Here is a 17,077-nt window from a genome sequence, read left to right on the forward strand (position 1 = left end):
TCCAGGCCGCTCCGCTATTAAAATATGACAGATTACCTGCTGCTTCACCACCTGGCCCCTTTTACCTTTCCGGACCCTGCCTGTCTGCCTCCTGTGAGTTGTGGGGGGGGGGGCTTTTTCAGGACTGCAACACGGGGAGGGGGCGTGAGTCTCTTGGGGGTTTGGGAGCTAAGGGGGGAGGGTCTCCATGCAAGGGAGAGAGGTGGGAATTGGGGCAGGACGCTGGAAAGGGAGGGAGGAGGAAGACGAGGCAGGAAGTGGCTCCTCCAGGACAGAGGCCTTCCCGCCCTCTGCCGGTGGGGTGGTGGGGCTGAGCCGTCCAAGGGTCTGCAGGCAGCGGGATGCCCCTTCCTGCAAAACGCTGGCTGACCCTCCAGGCCTTGGCAGCCTCAGCACTCTGGTTTGGTGGCTCCTAGGGGGGAGAAGCCCCCACAGGCTCACCGGACAACTGCTGGGGGGCTTGCTCATTAGCCAGGAGCCCCCAGGCACAAGCGAGGGAGCCCTTGAGCGGCTTCCCAGAGAAGCAGCTGCTTTCCAGGCACTGGAAAGGTGGGCGAGCCCCCCGTGCGCTCTGCCACCCCGAGGTGGGGCCACAGCCCCTCCGGGCCCCTCAGCTCCAGGGCCAGAAAGGCAGTTGGGAGGCAGGAGGCTCCCTTCCTTCTTTGGGAGGGAGCTCCGGGGGCGGGGGGCTCTTCTTGGCGGAATCCCTTGGGCCCAAAGAGCAAATCATGGGGTGGGGGGTCTCTTTCTGATGCTCGGAGGGCAGTTTTGGCCCCCTCCGCCCCGGGTCGCTGGCGGGACTGAGCTGGGAGGGAGCTGAGCTTTGCCGGGCTCCCGAGAGCGTCGGGACGCGGAGGTCCTGCCAGGAGGGTCCCCCGACCTCGGCCGGATCCCCTCCGGCTTCCCCTCCGCCTCCGCCGCCAGCCCAAGCGGGCCCGTCGCCTCTGGCTGAGCTGCCCCTCCCCACCTGGGAGCCCCCGCCTCTCCGGCGGCCCCTCGGGGGAGCCGGCAGCGAGCGGGTTAAGCGGCTCCCCGCCCCGAGAGGCTGGCTCCGGAGAAGGCGCCGCGCCGAGAAAGTCTCCGGGCAGCCGCCGCCGCTCACTTCGGGCTGAGCCAGGCGGCGAGCGGACGTCCCGATGGAAGCCGGGCAAGATGCCCCGCCGGCGGTGTGAGCGGCTCCCCCGCGTCCCCTTCGGAGCGCCGCCGCCCCGGAGGAGCCCCCGACCTCGGCGGCGGCGGCGACCTTCCGAGAAAGTCTCAACCGTGAGCATCCGCTGCCCGGGACCCGGTCGGGGCGGAGGGGAATGGGGTCCGTTGCTTGGCGGAGGGCGGGGGCGACGGGGGCGCCTCCCTGGAGTTAAGGCAAGCCCTTCCGGGGTCTGAGCCGAGCGCAGCCGTCCCAAGAGAGGCTAAAGAGGGTCTCTGAGCATGTACCAAGTGCTTTGCCTTCACCGCGTGAAAGTTGGCAGGTGGTTGGAGACCAAGGCATGGGGGGCGCTTCTCCACCCACTCGTGATCTGACTGACACAACAGTGCTGGGATGTAGGCGCGGCTGTTGCCCCATAAGCCCAGCGGAGGGAGGGAGGGGGCCGGGGGAGGGAGCATTCCCCTCCTCCTTGAAAGGCACTGCAGGGCTGCCTGCCTGAATAAATACGGGGGAGTTTCTGGAGCCCAGCCCACCAGGCAACGTTTTGCCCTCTGCCAGGTTAACAACTCCAGCCTGGCAGCCTGCTTGCTTGGCACAGAGGAAAGACACTCTGCATATTCCCAGAGGCCGGCGGCAAAGGAGTCCAGACGCACCAGGCCATCTTTTTCAGGCAGTTGGGGTGGGGGCAGATTGGCAAGGGTGGGGGGCACACAAGACCTCCCTAGGCAGAGGGAAGACCGTCCTAGTTGATACAGCTCAAGGGTCGCCAACTTTGGCCACTTCAGGACTTTGCCTCCCAGAATTCCCCACCAGCAGAGCTGATCTGAAGTGGCCGAGGCTGGAGACGCCCGCTAGCTGATCCTTGCCAGGCAGGAGAAAAGCGGCAACTGGGCAGGGCGTCTTTTGTGTGGGCAGCCCAGGCTCTGCGCTGGGGTCTCTGGGGAGCCCCACAAGGGAAGGGCAGGAGGGAGAGAGGGAGTTCGGTCCCCCGCTGACCACCAAGGCGGAAGCTGAATCCAGTCCCATTCTGGTTCCCGGGGCCTCTCCAGCACCCAGGCTGACCGGCCCCAGGGGCTCCAGCTTGGGCACCCGACTGGCACCCCAGCTCCGGTCCGGAAGCTCCCTCCCAGGTCAGGGAATGGGGGGCTTTCCAGCCCACAGGCCGCCCCCAAGGGGTCGGCTTTTCCTTGGGGCTCTGGCCCCCCACGCTGGCCACGCCTCAAGCGAGACTTCCACCCGTCTCCCGCGGCATCCCGGGGAAAACGCCGGGAGGGGAAACGGGATGTTTCCAGCAGGAGGAGCAGGAAGCCCCCCCACCCCCACCCCATCCTCCTCTGTCCCTCTGACCCGCCTGAAATGTATTTCTATTTTCATCTTTACTGACTTGCTGCGCAGATAACAAAATTGTGCTGATAACCTCAACAAATAATGGAGTTTCTGGCGATAATGAAATCAGTCCAAATGCAATTTCGAAACCACAGAGCACATGGCGGGTGGGAGCCAAGCAGCCGCTTCCTCCTGCCTGGTTCAAGCTGTGCCGTCTCCCCTGCCATATGCCTGCCGGGGACGGACACCTGGACCACCCTCCACCTCTGTTCCAGCCTGGACTTGGGGCGAAGGGGGGAGCGGGGGCAGAGGAGGCTCGCTGGCTCTTTGGGGGCTTTTAATGCCAAATGTCAGAGCCTTTTCGGGAGTGGATCCATGTCTGCGAAGTTCCTTTAAGACCGGGGTCTCCGAGCTTGGCCACTTCAAGCTTTGTGGACTTCAACTCCCAGAATTCCCCAGGCAGGACATGCTGGCTAGGGGATTCTGGGAGTAGAGGTCCACAAGTCTTAGTCGCCAAGTCTGGTGTCCCCTTTGCCTCTCTTTGTGGGCCTTCTGTACTCCAAGCAGCGTTGGGCTTTTATTCTCTTTCTAGCGAAGGTTTTACCCACCAGTCCTTCCTTGCTGCTCTTTTATTTACCATTTGGACTTACTGACATATTTCGTATTGTGTTTATACTTGACCTTTCCAAAATATGATATAACCTACTGGAGGAGGCTTTTATCTGGAGAAACAGGCTCGGCAAGGATTTCATGCTAAAAATCCTTTTTGATAGTAATAATAAGGGAGCAGTTAGGAGATCTAGCAAGAGATGCCAAGGCTTCCAAAACATGGCAGAGACGCCACTGGAAGGCCACAGGGCTGCCGCCTAATCCCTTTAGTTGCAGAGGGCAGATTAGCTGTCCGAGTGACCCGGGCGCCGGATTAAAGCTCCTCGCCCCAATGAGGGCTATTTGTGGGTTTCTCTGATTGATCTCCTGGCGTGGCTCCCGGCTGGATCTCTCTCCTCCGACTGCCTTGCCCACACCGTCCCCAGGGAAGGGGCAGCCTGAGGTTTCCAGGCTGCTCGTATTTTAGGTGAACTCGATGAAAACTCCACGGAGCCAGCAATGGCCGGAGTTCCTGCCTGGACTCTTAGTGTTCACACAACACAGATAACTCGAGGGATCTAGTGCAGGACCAGCCCCGATGAGGTTCCCTAGTTGGGTCATGAGACGCCTGCAAGAAAGCCACCAGGCTCAGAGAGCCCCAAGGACCCCGCAGTCCAGCCCTGAGCTACAGATGTTCTCCTTTGCGGTTAACTTGGCTACTGTATTAGCCCACTTGCTGGACATGCCCTGTAAGCGAATCCTGGACTAAGCGGCTCAGAGACTCCAGTAGCAGCGCACAAACACCTGACCGTGATTGAGGCTAAGGAAGGCCAGCGTTTTGCACAAAGACACGTCACTCCGCTTGCACGGACGTGGGTAAACCTCTGGCACGAAGGTCTGCGGAAGGATCCAGGCCCGGACAAGGCTGAGCTGCCGCCAGGCATGAAGGCCAAACGAGACCTCAAGCACAGGCCCACTTCGAGCCCTTGGGTTCAGCTGGAGGAAGAGCTGTGCTCGGGGGCTGAGCATCCGCCTCAGCTCCCCCGCTGACCTGTAGCGACGCTTGGCCACCTCTCAGGTGGTCTGAATCTCCAAAGATGATCTTATTTGAGTTGACGAAGTTCAACAAAACTATTTTGCACAGAGAGAGAGAGATTCAAAGGGGTCCATCTTGTATCGTCTCTCCTTTCCCCCTTCTTGCTAGAGCTCCTCCTGCCTCCCACCCCGTCAGAAGCCAGCCGAGCAGCCAGGAACCATTAGCCCATCGAGCCCCCTCCCCCCATGCGCTCCAGAAGAGGAGCACCGCCCGGCCTGGGCGCATGGGTCAAGCTCAGGCCTGCAGAGACGCCCAGACGTGGTTATTTAGCCAGACCGTAGATTAGCAGGGAGCTGCTCCTCAGACCCACCCAGAGGCCTCCCGGGGAGGAAAAGCCCTGACGCAGGGAACTGGGGATTTGGTGGGGTCTGGGCAACGGAGAGCAGCCACCTTCCCAAGGCTCCCTCCGGCCGAGGGCCGCTCTCCCTGTGGGCCCGGCACGGCTGCTCCGCTCAAGACCAAAGGCACCAATCAAACCGACTGGGAACTGGCTGTCCAGACTTGTGCAAATGTGAGCTCCTTACCCGCCTCACATCGAAACCGAAAATAGCCGTTCTTCCCTTCCCCAAGAGCCTCTTCAGAGCTGCCCAGGAAATGGCCCTCTCCCTTCTGTCAGGGCTTTTCACGCATCTCTGCCTTTCCACCTGGTTATTACAGACCCCGAAGTTCTCCGCCAAACATTTTCTCCCACCTGGACCGAGGGGAGAAATGGAGGAAAGTAGGCCGGCCTCCAGGAAAGGCTCCCCAGATGCAGTGGGTGCCCTCCAACCCACGATGGGGGTCACCTATCTGACGGTGCAGCAGCAGCAAAGCCCCACAGCACTCCCCCCCCCCCCAAATCCTGGGCCCACTGCTGAGGTCCCACGGGGACATTTGGGTTCTTCCGTCTGTCCACGCAGCAGCCGCTTCAGAAACACCTGCACTTCTGGGATAGAAATAGGAAAGCGGCAGAATGGCTGCCTTGAGGGCCGAGCACTAACTGGCAGGTGGAGGGCAGAGAGGCCCCCGGGGGGCTGGTGGGGAGGAGGGCGCTCCCAGGCCTTCCAGCTTTGCAAAGCAGCAGCCATGAGCTCGGGGGTCTCTCTCCCCCAAAGGAAAGTCACCCCTCTCTCCCTGTCCAGAGATAATGCACAGAGGCCACCACCATCCAGGTGGGCTCTCCTCTACAAGAGGGTAGTCCAATCCCCTGCTCAAAAGGAGACCCTAGGCCACTCCAGGCACACGGCTGCCCAATCTCTTCCTGAAAACCGCCAGGGGTGGAGCACCCACGACTTGGGAGGCAAGCCCTCCCACTGATTAACAGAATAACAGAGTCAGAAGGGACCTTGGAGGTCTTCTAGTCCACCCCCCTGCTCAAGCAGGAGATGGCTGCTGTCTAATCTCTTCTTGAAAACCTCCAGGGTTGGAGCAGCCACCATTTCTGAAGGCAAGCTCTTCCACACGCGAATCGTCCCGGCTGCTAGAAAGTTCTCCTTAGTTCTTCTAGTTTCCATCCGTTGCTTCTCGTCCTGCCTTCCATCGCTTTGGAGAATACAGTGACCCCTTCCTGCTCTCTGGGGCAGCCCCTCAGATATTGGGGTGCTGCTCTCCTGTCCCCCCCCGGCCCTTCTTCTCACTAGACCAGCCAGGCCCAGTTCCTGGAACCGTTCTTCACCCGTTTTAGCCTCCAGACCCTTTATCCTTTTTTGTGGCTCTTCTCTGCACTCTTTCCAGAGTCTCAGCATCTCTGCACGCACCGATTCCCCCTTCTCATCCGCCAGGGTTTCCCACTCACTTCCCCAAATATCCACTGGCTGGAAGAAGCTGCCTGGGAGGAACCCGGCACGTTTGACAGGGCAGAAAATGCTCAGGGTTACCAGGTGGGCACCTGGGGTCAGAGGAAGCCCCTGGCTGGGGTGCATTTTATCCCTGACCCTCCAGGGACCAAGGTGGCCTTCTCAGTCCAGTTTGTCTTCCTGGACAGGAAAGAGGGGGCAGATCTCCAACGGGAATGAATTCATAAAATCCAAATTGCACTTTGACAAGACAGCTCGAAGTTTGTGTTTCTTTAATTTCTTGTTGAATTTGCAAAACACACAGAACCACAGAGTAAACAGATGGTTCACGGGTGGCGTTGAGCCTCCCTGGAGAAGCTGAGCAATTAAGGAAGCGGCTGGGTCACCAGGTGAAGTGTGTCACGCAACCACGGCAGCCTGTGTGTCCCTCCAGAGAAGCCACCAGGCATTCAAGGAAAGCAGGCGGCTTCGTTCTGCGCACGCAGGAGGCGCCAACCGGGGCCACTTTGCGGACTTTGACTCCCAGAAATCCCCAGCCAGAAATCCACAAGTCTTAAAAGTTGCCCCGGTTGGAAAACCCCGATGTAAATATTCTGCAGAAGCGAGGACATTCTCCGTGCATCCTTTTCCTCCCCCCGGACGGCCATCACGAGGAGGTCTCCCATGGCCAGCCTCTGGACTGTTAAGCCTTCCCTCCTTCTGAGCCGGCTGCCTTTTCCAGAAAGAGAGGGGGGGGCGCGGGAGGGAGGGAGGGAGGTCTTCTGTATTCTCATTTCCTAGCCTGAATTTCTGCCTTGCCTGCCTACGATGAGCGGTGACCAATGAATTTATCCAGGACATTTGTAAGGCTGGCCACCATTCCTTCCGGGCATCAGAGGCCGCTCGCCAGCTGCTCAGCCTGTTCCGTAGCAGGTGGGAGCCGTGGTCCAGAATTGGCGCCCTAATCTCATCTGGGCCATAGCAGGAGGAGACAGTGTCCCTGGGGAGGGAGGGGGCTCCTCTCCCCCCTTCCCTTCCTGCCCTCCTCTGAGGCAGCCATGTGGGGCCCCAGGCAGGCGGGCTGGCCTGGGATGAAACTCAGAGTTAACCAACTGCTTGACCGAGTTCTTTTTTTCCAACGGGGCGGGTGGTGTGGACCCCACGACGGTGGCTCCCTGGCTCCACTTTCCGAATAAGGACGGTCCTTCCAGAAGACGCTCCACAGGCAGCTCTTTCTCCACTTACGACCAAACTTTCATGCGAAAGAAGACACTTGTCCTGTCCCGTTTTATGACCTTTCTTGCCAGAGTTGTTCAGCGAATCACTGCAGCTGTTTAGTCAGCCACCCAGTTGTTAAGCGGATCTGGCTTCCCCGCTGACTTTCCAGGAGGACCCCAATGGGGAGCAGCTGAACTGCTGGCGGAAGTCACCCCCTCCCCCCTTCTTCAGAAGAGAAAGACCTTCGGGGGTCTGGAAAAGGAGAGGGGCAAATCCTTCGTCTCCTCCTCCCTCGTATCGCCATCCTTGCTTGCACGAGCCCCCCCCCCCCGTTCCCAGGATGCCTGCTGGGATTCGGAGCCCCGGCCTGCTCCCTTCTCAATGCCCAGGGGCCTTGCGGAACAGGGAGGGGCTGGGATGGCTAAGGGTCACGGAAGCTGAGGGAGATCACATGGACAGAGTAACAGAATGACAGAGTTGGAAGGGACTTTGGAGGTCTTCTAGTCTGACCCCCTGCTCAAGCAGGAGACCCCGTACTACTCCAGACCAAATGAGGTCCGATGTCTTCTTGGAAGCCTCCAGTGTTGCAGCCCCCAAAGCGTCTGGGAGGAAGCTATTCCACGGATCCATTCCTCCTAATTCTCGGCTGCTTCTCTCCCTGGTCAGTTTCCCTCCGCCGCTTCTCGTGGCATCTGTCCTTTTTCCAGGGACCCCCGACCCCCTCCTCACTTGGGCAGAGGTTTCAGGACCATTAACTTCTCTGCTGGAGTCTCCTCGAAGTGCATTCAAGTACCTGCACCCCATCCGAGCGACTTGCATGCACACGGCCGTCCTGTTCCCAGGTTGCTGTCAACAGGATGAAGCTCTATTTGTCCACGTCCAAAAACCTCCCTGGGGAAAGAAACACGGTGGAAGGGCAAGAGGGGCTGGAGCCCAGGGACCCCGGCAGGCGTGGCTTGGAATGGCGTAACTCTTAATTTGGGGACCGTGGAGAGCGTCGCTTCTCCTTCCCACATCCTGGCTGGGCTGGCAGGAGCCCCACTGCTGCCGCACCAGCCCGCCTGCTTCCTTCTCTGCCCTTTGGAGCCCGGCAGGGGGGCATCCGGGAACCTTCTGGGCAGGGAAGGGGGTCCTCGTGACCTCCAGCTCCAGCCAGGAGGAGGAAGTGTCCCCAAAAGGTCAACATGAATTTTTCAGGAGTCTTTTCTGCAGAGCCAACCTGCCCTTCCTTGAGAAACGGCTTAACAACGGCGGAAGGTCTGGGTGGACGAAGGGGGGGGGGCTGTTTGTGCCTTGAGACACTTCAGGACAATGACCCCCCTGTTCTCAGAGGCCTCTTTTCCCGGCCCTGAGAAACAGGACGTCTCGGCTTCCCAGCTCTCCTCAGAAGCTGCGCAACCATGTTCAAAGGCCCGTGTGTGTGTGTGTGGAACGTCCGGCCTGGAATCCGGGTCCTGCCAGGAGACCCGGAGGATGTGCCTGGCCTTCCGGAGAGACAGCAGGTGTAGCTCCAGGTGGAAGGGTGGGGTCCTTGTGCTCCCTCCGCCTTTCATGCAGACGTTTCATTACCCAACTGCTAAAAGGGAGGAGGAGGAGGAGGAGGAGGAGGAGGAGGAGGAGGAGGAGGAGGAGAACTGTGGGGTCCTTGGTGCTCTCTGAGCTGGAGGCTTTGCTTGCAGATGTTTCATTACCATCACACCCCAAACAACAAAGACAGGGCAAGCTAGGGAACAAACTCCGTAGTTACTAGCACCGATGATGTTACCTAGTTGGGCAATGAAATGTCTGCAAAGGAACCCCCAAGCTCAGAGAGCACCGAGGACCCCAGACGTTCAGCCTTGAAAAAAGAGAGGGACAGGATACTATTGAGTAAGAACAGACCTTTTCTTTACCATCCCAAATAAACATGGACAGGTTCCCTCAGAGTGTGACCAATTTGATGGTGGACCCAAACAACCAAGGCGAGGGGTGTGTGTGTGTGTGTGTCAGGGTCTCCTCTGAGGGGGGTGCAGGTTGTGTTCGGGCAGATGCTGAGCAGCCATTTGCCAGAAAAGTTTCAGTTTTAGTTCCCGCACTGAACAAGCGAGGGCTGGACTTGGTGCTCCTCGCAATAAAATATTATTATCATTATTATCATTATTACTTTAAGGCTCAACGGCGCCCCTAGGTTTTCCTTGTACCAGCCCATCCCCCGGCATGCTTCCCGCCCTTCTCTGCTCCCTGGCCCACGGAGTTTCTCTGCGGCTGAGGCTCCGAACTGAGCCACGCCGTGCGGCTTTGCCACAAAAGACAGCAAGGGTCAACCCGTCTCTTTCTCTCCCCCAGGTCTGGAAAGCCGGGAGAGGCCAGGGGGCGATAGGCCAGCCCGGAGACCAGAGCGACGGCAGCGAACGCCGGGCCAGGATGGAGACCTTTCCCCACGGCAGCTCCAGGATCCTCCTTTCAGCGGCCTGCGTGGTTCTGTGGAGGCCCCACAGCCAGCCACGCAAACTCCTGCTGTGAGCTCGGATCCCGCGCAGGATGTGCAACACGAGCCAAGCCAGCTGGAGCTGCCCCGTGGACTCCAAGATAGACCACCTCTTCCCACCCACCTTGTACATCATCGTCATCACGGTGGGGCTGCCCACCAACTGCATGGCGCTCTGGGCGGCCTACCTGCAGGTCAGGCAGAAGAACGAGCTGGGCGTCTACCTGATGAACCTGTCCATCGCGGACCTGCTCTACATCGCCACGCTGCCCCTCTGGATCGACTACTTCCTCCACTACGACAACTGGATCCACGGGCAGGAATCCTGCAAGCTCTTCGGGTTCATCTTCTACACCAACATCTACGTCAGCATCGCCTTCCTCTGCTGCATCTCGGTGGACCGCTACCTGGCCGTGGCCCACCCGCTGCGCTTCGCCAGGTTCCGGAGGGTCAAGACGGCGGTGGCCGTCAGCGCGGTGGTGTGGGCCATCGAGATCGGGGCCAATTCCGCCCCGCTCTTCCACGACGAGCTCTTCCACGACCGCTACAACCACACCTTCTGCTTTGAGAAGTACCCCATGGAGGAGTGGGTGGCCTGGATGAACCTCTACCGGGTCTTCCTGGGCTTCCTCTTCCCCTGGGTGCTGATGCTCTTCTCCTACCAGGGCATCCTGCGGGCCGTGCGCGGCAACGTCTCCACCGAGAAGCAGGAGAAGGCCAAGATCAAGCGCCTCTCGCTCAGCCTGATCGCCATCCTGCTCTTCTGCTTCGCCCCCTACCACCTCATCCTGCTCTCCCGCAGCACCGTCTACCTGGCCAAGCCGGGAGACTGCGGCTTCGAGGAGAAGGTCTTCGTGGCCTACCACACCTCCCTGGCCTTCACCAGCTTGAACTGCGTGGCCGACCCCATCCTCTACTGCTTCGCCAACGAGGGCGCCCGCAGCGACGTGGCCAAGGCCCTCTCCACCTCGGTGCGCTTCCTCACCAGCTCCAAGCCCCAGGAGATGGCCAGCGCCTCGCTCACCCTCGACACCCCCCTGTCCACCAAGAGGAGCCTCTTCTGCCGGCAGCCCCTGGCCTTCCCGCTGCCCCCCTCCTCGCAGGCCGGCGGGCTGGGGGTGCGGGGCGAGGACCTCCACCTGAAGGTCCTGACTTTTAACCGGTGACTGTCCCCGGGGGAGCCGCCCGCCTCTGCCACGCAGCGTCCCGAGGATTCCTTAAGAGCCAGTAATCATATTACAACCCTTTAAAAACAGCCCTGTGTGTCCGAGCAGGTTTCTGTCCCGTTCCACCTAGAACCACACCCGGCCTGCGCCGAGCACTTCCAGGCAAACAAACTGCCTCCCAGGCATTTCTTTCTCCTCCACGCTACAGCAAGGGACGCCATTTCCCCCTCATACTGTCAGGCATAGCAGCTCCTCATCACGGAGGCCATGTTGTATCACTTAAAGACAGGACCCGGGGATACGGCCAGATTTCACGTGGGGAGGCCAGCCAGGCGTTCCCTGTAAGTTCCCATAACTTACTAAGACAAACAGTGAACCCACGCTCATTCCCTTGGGCCTCCCACGTGAGCTGTGTGACGCCATGTGACACCACTTACCATTTAAGGGTATGAAAACCACCCTGACCCTATTCTCCATCCCTTCTGCGCGTTCCCCTCCTATGAGAAAGCGGCACGCGGGTCCCGGCACAGGGCTCGCTCTGGGCCTTCCCCTTCCCGGTTTTTGCATGGCTCCAAACCAGCCACTCCCCTTGGAGCAGCCTTCCTCTTCCTCCACTCGATTTCCAGGCAGCTGGGTCAAAGGGCTGCTTATGACTCCGGAAGCTGCCATCACCTCTGGCCTCTGGACAGCATCAGGTAAAGGTCTCTGAAGGTAGCGGATAGATTCTCTCATCCAGAGAAGCAGCAGCAATCAGGTTTGAGCCCTAAGTTGCCGTACGCACTGGTTCCTGTGCCACAAAAGAGGCTGGCGACTTCCCGGTTTCTCCCCTTGTCCAATTTATGCTTCTTTAAACCAGAGTAGCCGGGCCTGGTTGCCTGAAAGAAGTGCACGGATCCAACCTGGGCGAGCAGTACTCCGTGCCCAGATGCTTCCCCAGGGCCCCTTCGGACCCCAGAAGATGAAAACAACCCCCTGCGTCTGTTTCTCCTTAGCCTCTTATGGTTTCCCACCTCCTAGTCAGGACAGGAAGCCAAACACGGGGAGTTTCTGGAAGGGTAATTAACGGGACATTGCCGGAGGCCATGATTGGCTGCCACATACTGAAGCCTCGGCCTGGCCTGATCCATCCCCCAAAGGGGAGAGCGGGAGGAATCGGTCCTCCTCCCGGAAGAGGGCAGCCCTCCGTGGGCACTAAGGGGCTAGAACAGGAGAATCTGGGACTGCCTCCCGTTTTGCAGAAAGGGACCCGCGCCTGTTTGCCTCTGTCGGCTGCTCTGTCTGGGTGGGACCCTCCGTTCCAGAAGGGAATGAGAAGTCAGCTGACCTGCTTTCGTGGCTCCCTCTCCCGTTCACAGCCGGATTGTCTCAGAACTCACGGAAGGGTGGACTTGAATTATTCCTTCAGGGCATGTTTATGAATGAGCGTGGGACGGGTATTAATCTAGGTCATCAGAAACAATGTCAGAATAGTATTTCTTCCCCCAGAACAGCTAAATTTACCACATATATGTCGTGTTACAATCTGTCTGCGACAAGGCGTGTCAGCTGCTTCCAAAAATTCCCTCAACCCAAAATCAATGGGGACTTCTGCCCAGTTGCCCCCCAGATGACTCTCTGTTCCAGGAACGCCTGACCAAGAAAGATAGCCATCATCAGCCACCTTCCGAGACGAGAACGGCCTAATCTTAGCCTCACCGAGGAGGAGCCCTGGACGGGGAGGCCTCCTGGGAATAAACAGGAGGAGGAGGAGGAGGAGGAGGAAGCACGCCCACTTCCACAGGGACAAGGAGGGAGGAGCGCTATCCCTCCTGGTGAAGGAGGCCTTACCCCCCTCCCTGAAACCTCCCCTCTTGCAGCTGCCCAGATGTTCTGAGGGCGAATGGCAGGAGGGAGGCTTTTCCTGGTGCTGTTTCTTCAGCCCTCTCTCTCTCAGTTGGATCCTCCGGCTGCTGCTGGAATGCCGATAAGAGGACACCGTCACCCGCATGAAGGGCAGAGCAAAGGGGGGTCGGCTCCTCCGACTTTCCCAGGGTTGGGACCTGAACCGCCTCAGTCCAACTCTAACTCGGGCGTGTCCCAAAGGTGCTTTTCCAAAAGGCAACTGGACTTTCTTTTGGGGGGGGTTTCTTGAAAACATTTTGCTTCTCATCCGAGAGGTTTCTTCAGTTCTTCAGAAGTGAAACGTTTTCAAGGGAGAAAAAAAACAAGAAAGTCCTTTTGGAAAAGCCCCTTTGGGACAACCATGACCTGGATGACTGAAAATCGCCCTGGACATTTTACGCCCGAAGGGCTGCGGTGCACATCGGAGGTCATAAATTCCCCAGACTTTCCCAACAAACCGAGTCGTGTTGAAGTCCTGGGTGTCTGATGATCTTGGAACTAAGCTGCTGGAGGGTTTCTTTCTCTGCTCGGTGATTTCGCTTGGCAGCTGCTCCCTCCAAGGGGGTCAATTAGTTCTTCTGGCACAGAAGGTGGCAGCCCCTAAAAAGGCAGGGAGAAAAGGGATTTCATGTCAGGGTGCCCTGACTCTCCTTTCTCCCCTAACCACCGTCCTGCAATCTGCATTCCCAGGGTCTTGGGTGACCCCGTGGGGAGGGACGAGCGTGTGGTCAATCCCCTGGCCAGAAAAAGCCGGCAGAGGCCTCCCGGGGAGGGTGCAGGGCTCTACCAAGGATCCAAAGCTGCAAAGTCCAGGCATCACCCATCTCCTCGCCTCATTACTCTCCCTGCCCTGCCTTTATTCTCGCTTCATTGCTTTCCTGAGCAGGCTGACTTACTCAGCCGGAAGTTAAACTTCCTGCCAGGTAATGCGGGATAGCCTCATTTCATGAACAGAACCTGAACCCAAGACCAGCCCATTTCAGCGAGCCTTGGTAGCTCAGGATTGAGCTCAGTGGGGTTTCTTGCAGACGTTTGGTGACCCAACGAGGCAACGTCAGCAGGGCACTGCGAGGTTGGTTGCCTGGGCACTCATGCCGTTGCCTAGTTGGGTCACGAAACGTCTGCAAGAAGACCCACCGAGGACCCCGCCCCAGCAGCCCATTTGCAGGCCGCCAGTGGGGGTGGTGCAGAGAGCAAGGATTCACCGCGGCTCCTGGCCCAGGACGATGGGCCTTGGAGTCCCGCCTCCTGCAGCAGGCTCTTCTCCGGCCCTCCACTCAAAACCCAAACCTTCACGGGGGGAGGGGAGGCTTTTCGGGGTCCTCCCGGAGGCAGAAAAAACAGGAGGGCACCCGCGGGCGGGCCGCTCCGCTCCGTATCTCTATGGTCCACAAGCCAAGGGCAACCCGCCCCGCCGTCTCTATGACGAGCTTACACCGGAGGCGGGCTAGCACACCTTCCCCTCAGGGATGGGACTTGAGAGGGAAGCAAAAGGGAGCCCGGCCCGCCGCTACCTGCCTCGGCGCTGGAAAGGAGACCGCCGCCTTTTAGGCATTCATGAGTCCCTGAGCACAGGCCCCACCCCTGACGCGGCCGGAGAGACCGTGAGAAGGGGTGCATTTGCATATTCATGAGGTGCATTTGCATACGCGGGTGACGCCAGAGGCCTACGCAAAGGGCGGGGCGCGCAGAGCGTGCCGGAGTCAGCGCGCTCGTCGTTGGCGGGCCGCTCCGCGCGGGGGCCGCTGGGAGCGCGAGGATGGTGGCCGGCGCCTTCCCCATCGCCAAGTTGCTCTACCTGGGCGTCCGGCAGCTCTCGAAGCCCCTGGCGGCGCGCATCAAGGACGGAGCGCGCGCCAGCCCCTTCTTCCGCCAGTATATCTGTGGTCCCCCCGCACAGCGTGAGTAAGCGGCTCGGGAGCAGCTCGCCGCGCGCGGGCAGCCAATGGGAAGCGGGAGGGGGCGGGGCTCGCGGCGGGGACGACCAATGGGGCAGCGCGGGCTGGGGCGCGCAGGCGCCGAGCGAGGAAGGTGACTTTGCGGCGGCACGTGGTTGCGGCCGTCGAGCCTCCGGTGCCTGGAGCAGTCTACCTGGAAGGGCGGAGGCCAGAGATGGGCCCCGGCCTTCTGGCTCAGGGACGTTTGGCACGTCCGAAGAGGGTCCTCCCCAGGTTGCCTGGCCCGGGTTTGGCCAGGCAGAAGGAAGTGGCCGCGGTTCGCTCGGCGCTCCCCCGTTAGGACCGACCCCCCACGCGGGCGTCTCGGGGGTGCCTGGGCGTCTGCGGTCCCCTCCCAGCTGCACCCTTCGGCTCGCGCAGCCTGCGCGGGGGGCCGGCGGAGGAGAGACGGCCTTGCAGAGGAGGCCGCTGCCCACCCGGGACCCTGGCCCTGCGGACTCGGCCCTGCTCCCCGCCAGCCTCCCGGTGCCCCGGCCGGCTGCTCTGCTGCTGCTCTCGGGCTGGCGGCAGGGCTCCCCCGACACCTTCACCCCCCACCCCACTGACGGGAAGGAGGCGTTTCGGGGCCTTCCGTGCTGGCTGGGCCGGCGACCTCTGCAGATCAACGCCCACCGCCCGCCCGCTCTCTCTCTCTCTCTCTCTCTGCCCTCTTGCAGTCTACCACTGGGTGGAGATGCGGGCCAAGATGCGGATCATGGGCTTCCGGGGCTCTGCCATCAAGCCGCTGAACGAGGAGGCAGCTGCGGAACTGGGGGCCGAACTGCTGGGCGAGGCCATCGTCTTTGGGGTGGGGGGCCTGTGCATCTTCCTGGAATACTCCCGCCAGAGCAGCAACACCAAGAAGAAGGAGGAGGAGCTGAGCAGCACCTTGCTGGGCCTGCAGGAGCAGGTGACGGAGCTCAGCTTGACTCTGGAGACCTTGGACGCCCAGCTGCGGGAGATGAACCGGGTGCTGGTGGAGGTCTCCACCGCCCCCAAGAAGTAGCCGCCCGCCACCCTTCAGGACAGCCCGGGTGGGGCGCTCCTTGGGCCACCTCCAGGATCCGGATCCAGGCCGGCCCGGGGTAGGGGGAGCGGTCGGCAGTCCTTCTTCACACCAGGATTTGGGGTGCTGAGCTGCGCACCCCAACCAAGTGGTTAGGCGTTTTCCTAGAATGTAAATATTGGATCAATTAAAAAAGCCAGAGAAAGACCAGGCTCCCTTCCTTCGGTCAGCGCCAGGGAGCATCTGCCAGGGCTCTGGCCCCTCCTCGTTTTCCCTCCAAGAGGCGACCGGCTGTAACCCCCGGAAGGAGCTGCCCTGCCTAGGCAGCACCCCAGCTCTCCTGCTGCTGGAGCTGGGCAGGGAGGTGGATTCATCCGGAAGCAGGCTGGAGATTTGGAAAGCAAGGGAGGCTGCTGAGGACGCGGCCTCCACATTAGCCACCCCATAGATCAGGTTTTCTCAACCAGGACAACTTTTAAGAAGCCTGGACTCCAACTCCCAGAATTCCCTAGAAAGCACAAGGAGTGCAGGCCATAGATGGGCTCCTTGCACAGATGTCCTTCCGGGGCCTCTCAGTCCTCAATGACAACCACCAATTGGGACTGGGATTTCCATCCCTCCGCAAAGCTTCCTAAGTGGGTTGCATCTGAATCGCCTCTTTTGTTTTTGCTGTAGGTGTTACATGTGGCCGTTAAGCAAATCTGGCTTCCTCCAATGATTTTGGTTGTGGGAAGGTTGCAGATTTTAATCATTTGAATCCCTGGATTCTGCAATACGTCCATGCCAGTTGCCAAACTCTTGGATTTTGATCACATGACCATCGTGATGCTACCAGTCATAAGGGTGAGGACTAGGCATAAGTCACTCCTTTCTGGGCCGTTTTAACTTGCAACGGTCACTAAAGTGGCAAGTGGAGGATGCCCAGTATCGCCACTATAACTTGAGTCCACCAGATAGTCGGTGGTTGTTCCTTGTTCTTCAGTTCAGGTGGCAGAGACGTTTCTGTAGCATTTGGAGGTCCACAGCTTCCGCGTCCCTCACCATTAACCGTGCTGGCTGGGCCTGCTGGGGGTTGTGGTACATTCAGTTTCCAGCAAGGGGCCCCAACCCTGGCAACTTTTAAGGCTTGTGGACTTCAACCTCCAGAATTCCCCGGTTTATACAGTTTGCGGCTGGGTGTATTTATTTAAAACATTGAAATTGCTTTATAACCAAGTCTGGACAGTTCCCAGCAAACCCAGATGTCTCCCCGGGCTCCGTATTTGCCATCCTCACCAGTTTAAGGATTCGATTAGGGGAGCTGCAAGAATGTTCTGATTAAGCGCTCTAAAATAACATCGCTAATAGCAGTTCTAGGGACTGCTTTGGGGATTTTTTTGGGGGGGGGGGATCTCCAAACCTGGCCCCTTTTAAGGCTTGTGGAGTTCAAGCAGCTATGCTGGCTGGGGAATTCTGGGAGCTGAAGCCCACAATAAAAGGGGCCAGGTTTGG

The 17,077-nt window shown here is 59.5% G+C and overlaps 2 protein-coding genes and 1 long non-coding RNA gene across 3 annotated transcripts; 2 read left to right on the forward strand and 1 right to left on the reverse strand.

Annotated features, from left to right (window-relative positions):
* The first annotated feature begins 760 nt into the window (after positions 1–760).
* Positions 761–10,851, forward strand: GPR4 (G protein-coupled receptor 4). The gene is made up of 2 exons (XM_026721437.2): positions 761–1,263; positions 9,455–10,851. The coding sequence occupies exon 2, from the start codon at positions 9,650–9,652 to the stop codon at positions 10,760–10,762; it is 1,113 nt and encodes a 370-aa protein (XP_026577222.1). The 5' UTR covers positions 761–1,263; positions 9,455–9,649; the 3' UTR covers positions 10,763–10,851.
* Positions 10,852–12,155: 1,304 nt separating this feature from the next.
* On the reverse strand, positions 12,156–14,573 carry LOC113450275 (uncharacterized). Its single transcript, XR_003375929.2, has 2 exons — positions 14,442–14,573; positions 12,156–13,243 (listed from the first exon to the last, which is right to left on the reverse strand). It is a non-coding gene; the product is annotated as an uncharacterized LOC113450275 (long non-coding RNA).
* OPA3 (outer mitochondrial membrane lipid metabolism regulator OPA3) lies at positions 14,109–15,792 on the forward strand. The gene is made up of 2 exons (XM_026721438.2): positions 14,109–14,544; positions 15,258–15,792. Exons 1-2 carry the CDS (start codon positions 14,403–14,405, stop codon positions 15,584–15,586), a joined length of 471 nt encoding a protein of 156 aa, XP_026577223.2. The 5' UTR covers positions 14,109–14,402; the 3' UTR covers positions 15,587–15,792.
* Positions 15,793–17,077: the final 1,285 nt, after the last annotated feature.

The sequence above is a fragment of the Pseudonaja textilis genome, chromosome 10 (assembly GCF_049901715.1).
Source record: "Pseudonaja textilis isolate UNSWEBS1 chromosome 10, rPseTex1.2, whole genome shotgun sequence".
Classification (NCBI taxonomy): Eukaryota; Metazoa; Chordata; class Lepidosauria; order Squamata; family Elapidae; genus Pseudonaja; species Pseudonaja textilis.